This window comes from Vipera ursinii, assembly GCF_947247035.1.
Source record: "Vipera ursinii genome assembly, chromosome: 15".
In the NCBI taxonomy this organism is placed as follows: domain Eukaryota; kingdom Metazoa; phylum Chordata; class Lepidosauria; order Squamata; family Viperidae; genus Vipera; species Vipera ursinii.
The window spans coordinates 1356010-1369300 of NC_139528.1; the positions used below are offsets into that span (position 1 = coordinate 1356010).

The following is a 13291-nucleotide window of genomic DNA, read 5'->3' on the forward strand; positions in this document are numbered from 1 at the left end:
AGAGGAAGCGGAGATAAGATCAAAATGACAAGCATGTCACACGAGGCTGACAAAACGCCGAGTCTTCAATTCATGTTCATTTCATCTTATTAAAGTAAAGAGATGATGCTGTGCACAAACATTAATCAACGCCACAGGCAAAAAGGGGCGTCTCTAAGCGAGCGGTGGGGACAGAAAAAAGAGTATAAAAGAGCTTCTCATGCCGAGAGCTTCCATCAGCTTCATCTGCTCCTCTTGACTGCTTCTCTAAGAGTCTCTCTGGTGAGTCCCCTCAGAGGCCTTTCTAGGCTGTTTTGGCTCTTTGTTTCATGAAATGGGGTGGCGTGGAAGATTTACGATGTATTCCACTCAGAATCTGATAAGGAAGGAAGGAAGGAAGGAAGGAAGGAAGGAAGGAAGGAAGGAAGGAAGGAAGGAAGGAAGGAAGGAAGGAAGGAAGGTTTCCAACAATTCAGTCTCCTCTTAGGAAGAGCCTAGAGAAATGTTTCATTCTAACCTTAAAGCAGCATTCAGAAAGGATGTTTGTCTCAGAATGAGTTACAGCTACCTATATTTCATTCCAGCGGTAGCAAAAACCTCCAGATTTGTAGAACTGTGGAATACCCATGTAATTCTTGTAGCTTCTCCATCTCTGGAGACAAACACTTCTTGATCCTATGATTAACGAGTCGCAACGTCCCAGTTTGGTCACAAGTTATGACTTTTCCAGGTGACTTCCACAAAGCAAAGTCAAAAGGGAACCCTGGATTCTTTTAACGATCAAGGTAAAACAGGTTGTAAACTCAAGTGTGTCTTACTTGACGACTGCACCACTTGGCAATGGGATCAAAAGTTGACAATGAGCATGGATTTAGGACAGTCCTAAGTGTAATCAGTGGAACGACTTGCCTCCAGAAGTTGTGGGTGCTCCCACCCTGGAGGTTTTTGAGAATAGATTGACAACCACTTCTCTGAAATGGTCTAGGGTTCCCTGCCTGAGGAAGGGGTTGGACTAGAGGACCTCCAAGGCCCCTTCCAGCTCTGTTATTCTGCATGTTGAGGACCACCTGTCCATGATACCAGGAAGAATCTTCCGTTTCTTTTTTGATGCAATTTGTGCTGTGTGTGAATGATAAAACCTGTGGTTGTTCTTCTTCCGACAGCTCTTCCATCCATCCAGACATGCCTCTTTGTGGACCTTCTTGTGCTGTGCCATCTTGCGCATCCGCCCCAGTTGTTGGCTTCGGATCCGGCGGTTCCAGGGGTCTTGGCTGTGGTCTCGGCTCTGCAGGTCTTGGTTACGGTTTGGGTTATGGCCACGGTTTGGGCTATGGCCACGGTTTGGGCTATGGCCACGGTTTGGGCTATGGCTACGGAGCTGGTGAAAGCTCAGGAAGCCTGGGCACCCTGGCCGGAATCATCCCCAAATGCATCAACCAGATCCCACCATCTGAGGTGACCATCCAGCCCCCTGCAGTTGTGGTCACCATCCCTGGTCCCATCCTCTCCGCCAGCTGTGAGCCCGTCGCTGTGGGAGGCAACACCCCATGTGCTCCTGGAGGTTTCGGACAGTTCGGTGGCGGCTACTATGGAGGCCGCCTGGGACGTCTTGGCCGCCGTGGAAGCATCTGCTCTCTCGGTCGCAGAGGTAGCATCTGCAACCTCCCTTGCTAAGTGAACCTGGACTCTCACTGACCCAAACGGATTTCAGAAGATTGGCTATGGCGTACTTGAGCCCTGTTCCGGACTGCCTGTGGCTTTTATGACTCTCTTCTTCCTACTCTAGTTTTACTCCATTGCTTGTGTCCTCTTTTGGGATTCCAACACCATTAGCCTCCTCCTAAATCGATTCAGTCCAGAGCTTCATGTGAAGTTTGAAGGAAAGAAGCTGTGCCAACATCTCGGACACTTTGGGTCCTCTCCGCCCTGTGAAATTATTTGTCAAAGGAGAGAGGGTTTTTGCTTTGGAAGACCTAAGGGTTTGTCCCAATATTCTTTCTTTGCCCCTGAATAAATGTTATTCTGCATTTTAAACCAGTGGCTCTTGTTTGGGGGTAATTTGAAGATGGGGGAAGTCTCGTCTTGGTGACTGTGGAGGTTTTCTCCATGTAGGTAAGCCTGGAAGGAGAAGGGTGGCTGAGGGTGAATAAGTCTGGTGAATAAGTCATGGTGGGTGAAGCAGTTCATTGATTGTGTGATTCCATTTCCAATCAGTTCATACAATACATACAGCCACAATTAAACAAGCCACACTATCCCTTCTTTCTTTCTCTTTCTTTCTATCTTTCTTTCTTTCTTTCTTTCTTTCTTTCTTTCTTTCTTTCTTTCTCTTTCTTTCTTTCTTTCTTTCTTTCTTTCTTTCTTTCTTTCTTCCCTCCCTCCCTCCCTCCCTCGCTCCCCTCCTCTTTCCCTCCCTCCCTTCTCCTTCCTTCCCTCTCTCCTCCTTTCACCTTTCTCTCATCCTCCCTTCTCTTTCTTATTTCATTCATCCTTATACAAGACTGCAAAAATCTTCAGCCTTTCCAGAGCAAAGCTTTTTCTCGCCCCTTAGTGGACTCAAGCTGCTAAGTCAACTTCATGTAAGCCATTAAACACTGGAAGTTTATTTAAAAGGGGGAGGAAGATGTTTTATAGACTGACCTTCAAAATCTGGGCCTGCAGGAAGAAACCTCACGCCCAAGTAACCCTTCATTGATTATCTCCATTTTGAAAGAGTTTCTTTTCTTTTTCTTTTTAAAATCATCGCCAATACAATAAAACGTTCAAATAATCTGCCAACTCTTTGCTGAAGTTTAAAGTTTTAGTCCGCAAGTTGAAGTCCGCAAGTCATAAAAGCGCCACGTTTGAAGACCCCTGAGCTAGAGGATCTTCTAATGGCAAGGAGGTCCACAGGCTAGGAAAAGTTTAGGGATTGGCTGTTAAGCCCAACACATCAAACATGGCTTGTATATTTCGGATAAGTGGCTAGTTTCTTTTCAATATGTTATTTGAACCAGGAAGAACGAGTCAGTTTCTTCAGCGCTTTGGCCAAACCCAACCAGTCATCATTCTAAAGGAGGAGTCAAAGACTTGTTACGATGCCAAGGAGATTTTATTAAGAAAGAGGAGCAGATGGGAATAAACCACGGCCAAGAGGGTTTTGCAGAGATTAAGGACAAGAAAACCAGCAAGCAGCTTATGAATCTTTTGGTGGGATGAGAAAGGGAGAAGATTCATCTCTATAGAAAGTTCTTCATTGTCTCCATCATAATTAAGTCCCAATTCAACAAAAGGAATTATTTTGAAAGCGTAAAGGTTTTAGAGGCTGGGCTCCTGAGCTGCAGGAATAAATCAGAAATGATCACTGAAAACAGATCCCAGAAGGACATATGCAGGATTTAGGGCCCATCAATCTTCCATTCATCCTTCTGTTGGCTGCTCAGATGAGTTTAGCAAGGAAATTACCAGAAAGTGCCTCTATACCTCAAGAAGTTATATTGGCGACCAAGGAGATCAGCTCCTAAACGACTGCTGGGCAACCCTTGGATGTAGCCACCAGCAGCACTTGGGGTGTTGCCTCTGATGGCAACGAGCTGACCACTGGCGGAGAGGATGGGACCAGGGAGGATGAACCCAACTGGGGGAGGCTGGATGAAGACCTCAGATGGTTGGAGCTGGTTGATGGAGGAAGGGAGGATGCCTTCCAAGGTGCCCAGGCTGCTTGAAGACTCAGCCATAGTGATGGAGTGTTGGTGATGAGCTGAAAGAACCCAAGAGGAGAACCATGGTTACAGTATATGTGAAGACCTTTGTCATCTGCAGGTTTTTTGGCCAACCCAACCCAATCCCCTTGCCTTTTGCTTCTTCGCTTCTCCTTGTGAAGTCAGTCTATAGAAATAAAGGACTGGGGGGGATGTGCTAGCAGTATTCCAGTATTTGAGAGGCTGCCACAAGGAGGAGGGGGGGCTCAATTTATTTTCCAAAGCACCAGAAGGCAAGACAAGAAACAATGGATGGAAACCAATCAAGGAGAGAAGCAACCTGGAATTAAGGAGAAACTTCCTAACAGTGAGGACAATTAACCAGTGGAACAGCTTTGCCTTCAGACGTTGTAGGTGCTTCATCAATGGAGGCTTTTAAGAAGAGACTGGACAACCATTTGTCTGGAATGGACTAGTAGACCTCCAAGTTCCCTTCCAGTTCTATTATGTTTGATTGATTGATTGATCTCCAGTCTCCACCCCATCGGTTGGGTTTGGATCTGCCAGTTTGGGAGGCCTGCCCCCCAGAAGCTTGGGTCTCTGTCCTTTCCCCTTGGCTGAGTCTTCCTGGTTTTTTGCCACCCTTTTTGCGCACTCGAGGACGATACATGGGTTCCAAACTCCAGAACATTAGTGGGTCAGGAAGAAGCCCAAGGCAATATTTTACAGGGCATCACTTTCTAGACACCTAAAACTAATCTCCTATTATGAATCTTATTTCCCTTGCAAATATTGGATAAACTCTCTCTTTTATGCTACAAAACTTCATCCAAGACCATCCAGAAGACCTTTTTGGATCACTTTGGGACCCCCCCCCCCCCCGCTTTTCTAGCAGATACTCAACTCCATCCCTCCCTCGGTAAAGCAAGCAGAAAATATACACCCAAATGTTTGTTTGTTTGTTTTTGTCGCTTTGTGGAACACTTCCTACACCCCAAATATTTTGATTTCAAAACAAAGGCTAAGCATAACTGCCGTCTTTAACTTCCCATCCTGAACTGAGCATCCCAATTCATCCAGCCTTGTTCTAGAATTTCCTCCTAACAGCTGGGAGATCAAGCTCTTCCGTGGAAAAATAAGAAAGGCATTGATTTCTCCCAAGAGTGCAATTAAATTTCGGCTGGGTTTAGTTGCAAATAAATTTCAGCAAAAGGTCCGTTGTGCCCGAGAGAAGCTTACCTGCGTCAGGTGAGGTCTGGAGCTGTTTGAGAACTGCAGAGGGTCCAACGGCTTATATACGCCTCCAATTCCCTCCCCTTGGCCTTCATTAATTCATAATTATCCCATCTCTGAACCTGGCTGGATTCATCAAGGCCCCAATTACCTTAATCACCCCCAACCTTTTCATTGTCATCATCTCCAAGCTGGGTGAATCACAAAGATTGGCTTCCTGTATTTTCTCTCTTTCTCTTTCTTCATAATGTTTCTTTTAGGATGGCCTTTCAACCCCCACCTCGAGCTAAGAGTCCGTTCTACCATGCCTAGCATTTCCCCCCCCCCTTCTGAGTTTAATATATTTTAATTGCAAGAGAATTAGAATTAATTGCAAGGAGATTCAGGGTGATTTTTCTTGCTTTCTTTCCTAGAGCTGGGGCAGAAAAGGTTCAACCCAGGGGTGGGGTGGGGGTCCCAATGTGGCTCATAAAAAAATAAATAAAGGGGATTTCACCGGAAGAAACCCCTGGTGCCATTCATACGTCAGCTTTAAAATTGAGCGTCTGAATTATCCCAGATTCTGAGTCTGTTCAGCCTAAATGGATTGGGTTTGAAAGGGTCCTTGGCGCTCTCTCCGAGCTCGCTTGTTTCATTACCCAAACTAGGTAACATCACTAGCCCTGATGATGTTATCTAGTTGGGTCATGAAACGTCTGCAACCCCCCCGCCCATCAAACTCAGACAGCACCAAGGATCCACAATCCTCCTCATCCTTCTCCTCCTCTCCTCCTTTCCACAACCCCCCCTTCTGTCTAACCCTGATGATGTTACCTATTTGGGCCATGAAACTTTTGCAAAAAACCCACCAAGCTCAGAGAACTCCAAGGACCCCACAATCCTCCTCCTCCTCCTCCTCTCCGCTATGCCCCTTCCTTCTAACCCTGATGATGTTACCTAGTTGGGTCATAAAACATCTGCAAGAAAATCAGAGGGCACCAAGGACCCCAGGATCATCTTCCTCCTCCTCCTTCCTAGTTGGGTCATGAAACATCTGCAAGAAAACCACCAAGCTCAGAGACCACCGTGGACCCCTCGTTTCAACTCTGAGCTACAAATATTCTCCTTGATTGGACTGGGTTTGTTAAGCAAGCATAACGCTCAACACCTTTTTAAGAAAAGCAAAAAGAAAAACAGACCTAGAAAAAGAATCCAGGTCATCTGAAATGTACGTGGATGATACCTACAAACTCGGCTAGACGTCACATGCAATTTAAGATTAGGTTTCGACTTTTTCTCATGTCTTGCTGAGACATCAGCTTGAGGTTCCAAGGGATGGACAATTGGCAATTAAAGATGATTTTTCAGACTAGCCTGTTAGTCATCCCAGCTTCTGCCAACCTAGCAGTTCGAAAGCACGTAAAAAGGCAAGTAGAAAAATAGGGATCACTCCGGTGGGAAGGTAATAGCGTTCCGTGCGCCTTTGGCATCTAGTCATGCCGGCCACATGTCCACGGAGACGTCCTCGGACAAGCGCTGGCTCTTCGGCTTTGAAACAGAGATGAGCACCGGCCCCTAGAGTTGGAAACGACTGGCACGCATGTGCGGGGGAACCTTTGCCTTTACCTTTAATTAAAGCTCCAGGCTCAATCATGGCCACGGAGGAGGAAACCTCTGAGAATATATAAGCCCATGCTTTGGACTGTCTTCTTAACAGCTTCACCAGGACCTCTCAGCTTCTTAGCTTCTCTGCCTCTAAAACAGGTAAGGTTGAATTGAGGTGAGTCTCCTGGAAGAAGAGAAATTTCTTCTCCCAATTTTGTGGGGCTTTCCAAATCGCTCACTCCGCTCTTTGGGTGGGTGATGGAGACAGATCTGGAAGCTCACGGAGATCTGGTCCATGGAGAACATGACTAGGTGTCTTCTGAATGGAAACTGCAATGCTACTCAACCATGGTTCTTCTCTTGGGTTCTTTCAGGTCATCTCCACCACTATGGCTCTCTGTGGACCATCCTGTGCCATCCCCTCTTGTGCCTCCATCCCATCCATTGATATTTGGATCTGCTGGTTTGGGAGTCCTGCCCCCCAGAGGCTTGGGTCTCTCACACTTCCCCTTGGCTGAATCTTCAGCAAACCTGGGCACCCTGCCCGGGATCGTACCTTCTCGCATCAACCAGATGCCACCATCTATCTGAGCTGATCATTGGGCCCCCTGTAGTTATAGTCACCATCCCTGGTGCCATCATCGTCACCATTGGAGGAAACACCCCATGTGCTCCTAGCGGCCAAGGGTTGCCTCTGAGTCCCAGAGGCCTACCTCGCCTGGGTGGCCATTGGTTTCGTCAGTAACAGAGGCAGCAACTGCTACAGCCCCTGCTAAACTCACCTGGATGGTCAAAAAAAAGAGGAAGACGGAGGATCCGAAAGGAACAACGGCAGAACCTTTGGTGCTGAGGAAAACATCTACTAGATGTTCCTCACCCCATCTCATCATCCCTCATCTTGTCTTAGCTTAAGTGTATTGTTTTCTATCCTGGTATGTGCTTTTCTGCTGATTATTGATTTGCAGCTATTTCGTCCGCACATGCTTGAAAGAAATTTGAGCTTCTTGCGCTTCTGCTGGTGAATCACACAGGATGAAGGAGACAATTCTTTTTTTGGCCAAGGGGAACTCTAGGCTTGCTCCACCATGAAACCTCCAGGGGAAATTTGTTCAGCGTGTTCTCTGTGCCTGCTTTTCTCCTTCCTAAGCCATGTTTAAGAATGTGTTCATCCTGGTTTCTTTTACCCTTCCTTCTTAATAAAACATTGCATCTCAGTTTGAGTCTCTTCGTTTTCTTTTCAATAACGTCAAGATAGCCGGGATTGTGAGCAGTAAAAGATAGGACTCTCGAGACAAGGACTTGCAACAGTTCATTTAGATACAACAGCACTGGAAAAGTTGACCATTTTTCACACTTACGACGTCGCAGTATCCCCATAGTCACAGGGTCAAAATCCAGACCCTTGGCAACTGATTCATGTTTATGACAATCGCCGTGTCCCGGAGTCCCGGGGTCCCCTTTTTGTGACCTTCTGACCAGCCAAGTTAAGGGGGAAGCCAGATCCACTTAACAACCACGTTGTTACTAACTGAACAACTGCAGTGATTCATTTAACAACTGTTAAGGTGGTAAACTGGGGAAAACTCATTTACCAAATGTCTCACTTAGCAACAATCGTGATTGTAAGTCGAGGACTACCTGTATTTAGAAGGTGGAAGTGGGTCACCCTATGTCCATGTGGAGATGGAAGCTAAGTTAAGGGAATTCCTTAGCCATCTGAGATCAGGTTGATATGATCATTTAATTTATTTATTTGATTTCTGTAGCCGTCCATCTCAGTCAAGGACTGAGATTATGCACATAGACACTCTGACAGGCAATATATGTGTTTGTGTTTGTGTGTGTGTGTACATATATATGTATATGTATATATAGAGAAAAAAAATAAAAATTCTGATGCTGCAAGAAGCTTTATTATGAAAGGGTCGATCAGTGTAAGATCAGGAGGCAATACATGTGGCAAGGAACGACATACACAAGGGAGGAATGGACAATATTGTTCTGTTAGCCTCGTCACAGCCATACACAACCGTGTATTTGAAATGAGTAAAAGAGGAGCAAACTGGGGAAGAACTTTCCAGCTTTAGTAGCTCCGTGGAACTAAGCACACCCTCTCTACTATGGGTGCAGACTGGAAAGGATGAGGTCGGAAGAACTTAGCAAGCATCACATACACCGAGAGTAACACAACAGACCAAAATGGCAATCTCCTTTTCATTTCCAGATGCTTCCACACTGTGGGGTTCAACACTTCACAAGGTTCTCAGTTGTATGTCAGGCACTTCCGGGAGTATCTTCTCCAACCTCCGTAGTTCCCATAGCCATAGTATCCAAGCCGGCCATACGACCCGTAGGCTACGTTCAGTGGGTGAGTGTAGCTACACGGCGTCACTTGGCCCACTGAGACAGGATCATGAGTGGATGACAGGATGGGACCTGGGATGGTTACCACTGAAGCTGGAGGTTGGATGATAAGTTCTGATCCGGTGAGTTGGCTGGAACAATTGATGTGGCCAGCGGTGTAGTAGTTGGCTGCAAGGCCGGTGAGGGTGCTGGATCCGTATGATGGGACTACCGCATAGGATCCGCTATTGGAAGTGTAAGGCACATGGGAGATGGACCCACAATAAGACATCTTGGGGTGATCTGGAAGGCAGGCAATGCAAAAAAAGAGCAGTGGAAACTAAGATGGAGGTTACTTAAAATGGGAAGGGAAGTTAGAGGATTAACAATCAGACAGTAAACAACCTAATCAAGGACTTACCAAGGAGAAAACTACACTCCCACCAACACTGAGAGGGCAAGCCACTAGTATATAAAAATAAGAAGAAACTCTACTCCCTCCTAGCACTGATGACGTTATCTAGTTGGGTCCTGAAACGTCTGCAAGGAAACAACCCAGCTCAGAGAGCACCAAGAATCTCCTTGTCTTCTCCTTTCAATTAATTCCTTCTCCTTCCTTCTTCCTCTTCTCCTTCTCTCCCTCCTTCAACTCCTTGCAAACGCTACTCCCTCCTAGCACTGATGATATTGCCTAGTTGGGTCATGAAACGTCTGCAAGAAAACCTCCAAGGACCCCACAGTAGAACCTGATTAGAAGTTGCTCCAAATTAATCTGATGATGATAAACTAGAATTTTTTTGGCTCTTCTAACACCTACATCTTTTCTTTTAGATATTCACTCCCTTCTATCCTGGACACCTCCCATGTCTCTTCTTACTTGTTATTTTACTTGTTTGATAATGAATGTACCCTGTCTCCTTATGATGGTCTAGACCAGGGGTAGGCAACCTCGGCTCTTTTATGACTCATGGACTTTAACTCCCAGAATTCCTGAGTCAGCTGACTCAGGAATTCTGGAAGTTGAAGTCCATGAGTCATAAAAGAGCTGAGGTTGCCTACCCCTGGTCTAGAACCATGATAAAGCTGGATTTGATTTGGTGGATAAAATCAGAGTCTGGACAAATGAGAATGAAAAGGTCTTGATATCCTGAAGAGAGGTCTTCAGCCTTCTGGAGAGCCGTCTGATCCCACCCACCTGGGATCTCTTGATGTTCTTCACTGAGACATACAACCTCTTAGCCCCCACCATAAAAATTTCACGGGCAGGAGAGACGCACACAGCCAGGACTACATGGGTGATGGAGCAAACAGAGACAGGGAGGAAAAAGTCAGCCCAACTCCTGCAGAAGAGATGGATTTGAATTCAGCTTACCTGGTTCTTGGAGAAGCAGAACGGAGAAGGTGACAGGGAGCAGAGGCTTACTGTGTGAAGTCTCCAGGCTTTCAAGTCCTTTTATAGGATTCTCCTGACCTCGTGTGGGGTGGGAGATGGGAGCGCCAACCCCCCTCCCACACAGGCCTTTCTTAATGAGAGGACAGGAGGAGAGATGAAAACGAATTATCAAATCGTCTTCAATTTTGTTTACTTCTCTGACCATTTGGCACCGGTTGGGTTATCAGAACTGTTACACCCTGAAGAACTGCGGGTCTTGCAAAACAGCTGAAACTGCTCCTTATTGCGGTGCCAAAGACGATGTCCAAATTTTGGCTTTGAAGCATCGGGACCAGAGTTCAGTTTCGGGGACTCGCTGGCAAAGTTGCAGGCAGGTAGACTTCACCAACTGATATTGACCAACTGATATTGCTTATGGCAAAATCTGTGGGGAGTTTTGCACCGGGAGGGGGGGAGGGAGGGCTGTTTCGGAAGAACGAGAGAGAGAGAGAGAGAAAAAAACAACAAGCCGCTCTTTCAAAGCTTGTTAAGAAGTTGGGCCTCAGGCCAAGGACGACCAAATCCTGCTTAATGCAGCATGTCGGATGATTTGGGGAAAGCCATACAGGAGATACTTCTGAAGAGAAACAAATAATTACCAGAAATTAAAGAAGCCAACGAATACGGTGATTAAATTTCCAGCCGATTGACTTATAAACCACCCTCCACTAGGTTTAAATGCTTGTTTTAATTTTCATTCTTTTCTTTTTCTTTTTTTTTTCTTTTGGCACAACGATTAAGGCGTTTGCAAAGCTCTGGGCCCAAAGTTCATGTCTGGAATTTTAGAATTCCTGGAAATGGGTAGAAGCTTGCCAGAGAAGTCTTCCAATGACAGAAGCTAGCTAGGGAAGTCCTCATGCGCACCAAAGTTCTCCCCTCTTTGGAGAGGTGAAAAAAGCCATCTCAAGGACACTGGGAGGGCCTTCCCATGAACGATAGGCCATACCAGGACACAACCAAGCCTATTAAACAGGATTACAAGGGATCATGTAAAAGAGCGTGGGAAAAGGCAAAGCACAAGACTTGTGGGCAAACAGCAGCTGAGATCTTATCAAGTCTTTCTCCCGTTGCCTTGGGGGAAGGCGAGTCTCTCTTCAGAAACACCCAACCAAAACACACAGTGGCTACATTTTTGCCCCAGTGCCAGGGCTTACTCAGAAGCACCTCATGTTGTAAGAAAGGATTGCAGGCCATGGATACAGCTGGAGGTCAAATGTGGGACTGAGACCGCCCCGTCCTTGAAGAAGTGAACCTCAAAGTCTGCTCCCCTCCACAATGAAACAGGGACACCCAGCCCTGAATGATACGTTGACTCAACGTTCCATCTAGATATCTCCAGCCTTAAAGTTTCAAACCCACCTTCTTCCTTTCTCCTACCTCACTGGATCATCTGTGGTCCAAAAATGAGAACAATGGGAAAAGATGGATTTTCCCACCCAACCACATGGAGAAAACCCAAACCACAACGGGATCCAACTGTAACCATGGTCATCAAACTTTCAACTTTTTAAGAATGGAAAACTGGAGGTAGGGAATATGGTAGGCAAAGGATGGGGATGTGTCCTTCATCACCAACTAGTAGACCCGTCAGAAAACCCATTAAAAGACCCATTCCTTAGACACAGTGAGCTACATTTGGCTTGATTGATGGAACCAAGAGCCATCCACACGTGACTTGACTACGTCCAACCATATGACTTGACTAAACCCATGGGAAGAGGGGAATTCATGGGCAAATCTCTCAGTGATAAGAATGACAAGGTCTGACGTGTCTCTGACTTTGAGTGTTGCGTTGGGCAGTGTGGAAGGACACCAGATGCAGAGTTTTAAGTTTTAATGGATGCTAAAGAAGAATTCAAGTGTAAATTGCGTCAAAGCAAAATTGAACCTTCGAGGCAAGTGAAGAACACGTTCTACAGGGCAAGAGAAAGTCTAAAAATACGGCATAAACAACAACCAGTGAAAATAACTTCAGGAGTTGAAATAGTTTCCAAGAGTCTTCACCATTTCTAAAATACTTAGCGTGGCTTTCTAACTGATTTTTCCCCAATTTCCCTTATTTATTTATTTTTAATCAGGTCCACCATTGCCAGAGGAAGACTTTTGGGCACCACCAGAACGTACCCCAACACGGTTATGGTATCTTCTGCCAGATCTGTAGCCATAACTTGAAGAGGCACCTTCTCCACAGCTAAGGGGAAAGGGAGAATTTGAGGTTATAGAGATGGGTTCAGCGCTGGCAGTGAGAATGGGTCCTGGAATAGTCACAACAACTGGGGGAGGTTGTGCGATCACTTCTAAAGATGGAATTTGGGAGTCACCAGACCTGAAGCAGAAGAAGAAAGACAGAAAGAAATGTGAGAGAACTTTCAGAAATAACGAGAAGACCAAACTTCCCAATGGAAGTGAATCTATGTATCTTGGAGCCGAAGAGTGGAGTTTGGGAAGCGAGGAAGGGAATGGATGGATGGAAAACCGAATTCCACGGATGGAAGCTAACCAAGGAGAGAAGCAACCTAGAACTAAGGAGAAATTTTCTAACGGTGTTGGACCAGGTGACCTTCAAGGTCCCTTCCAGCTCTCTTATTCTGTCTTCTGTATTCTATGTTCTAAGTCATCTGGACTTCACTACTCTAAAAAAAGGTAAAGGTTCCCCCGCACAGGCGTGCTAGTCGTTTCCGACTCTAGGGGCCGGTGCTCATCTCCGTTTCAAAGCCGAAGAGCCAGCGCTTGTCCGAGGACGTCTCCGTGGTCATGTGGCCAGCATGACTAGATGCCAAAGGCGCACGGAACGCTGTGACCTTCCCACCGGAGTGGTCCCTATTTTTCTACTTGCATTTTTACGTGCTTTCGAACTGCTAGGTTGGCAGAAGCTGGGACGAGTAACAGGCGCTCACTCTGCTACGCGGCACTCGGGATTTGACCCGCCAAACTACTCTAGACCCCTTTAAACAAGAAGAATCCTGATGAAATTGCCCAAAATACAACACCAGCTGGTTCAAGATGACACATCCATCATTTGGGGTCTCTCTCTGAAGGA

The 13291-nt window shown here is 46.1% G+C and overlaps 1 protein-coding gene across 1 annotated transcript; it reads left to right on the plus strand.

Annotated features, from left to right (window-relative positions):
• Positions 1 to 1158: 1158 nt before the first annotated feature.
• LOC310647140 (uncharacterized protein) lies at positions 1159 to 1653 on the plus strand (the record flags this gene model as incomplete). The annotated part of the gene is made up of 1 exon (XM_083374129.1): positions 1159 to 1653. Exon 1 carries the CDS (start codon positions 1162 to 1164, stop codon positions 1651 to 1653), a length of 492 nt encoding a protein of 163 aa, XP_083230255.1. The 5' UTR covers positions 1159 to 1161.
• Positions 1654 to 13291: the final 11638 nt, after the last annotated feature.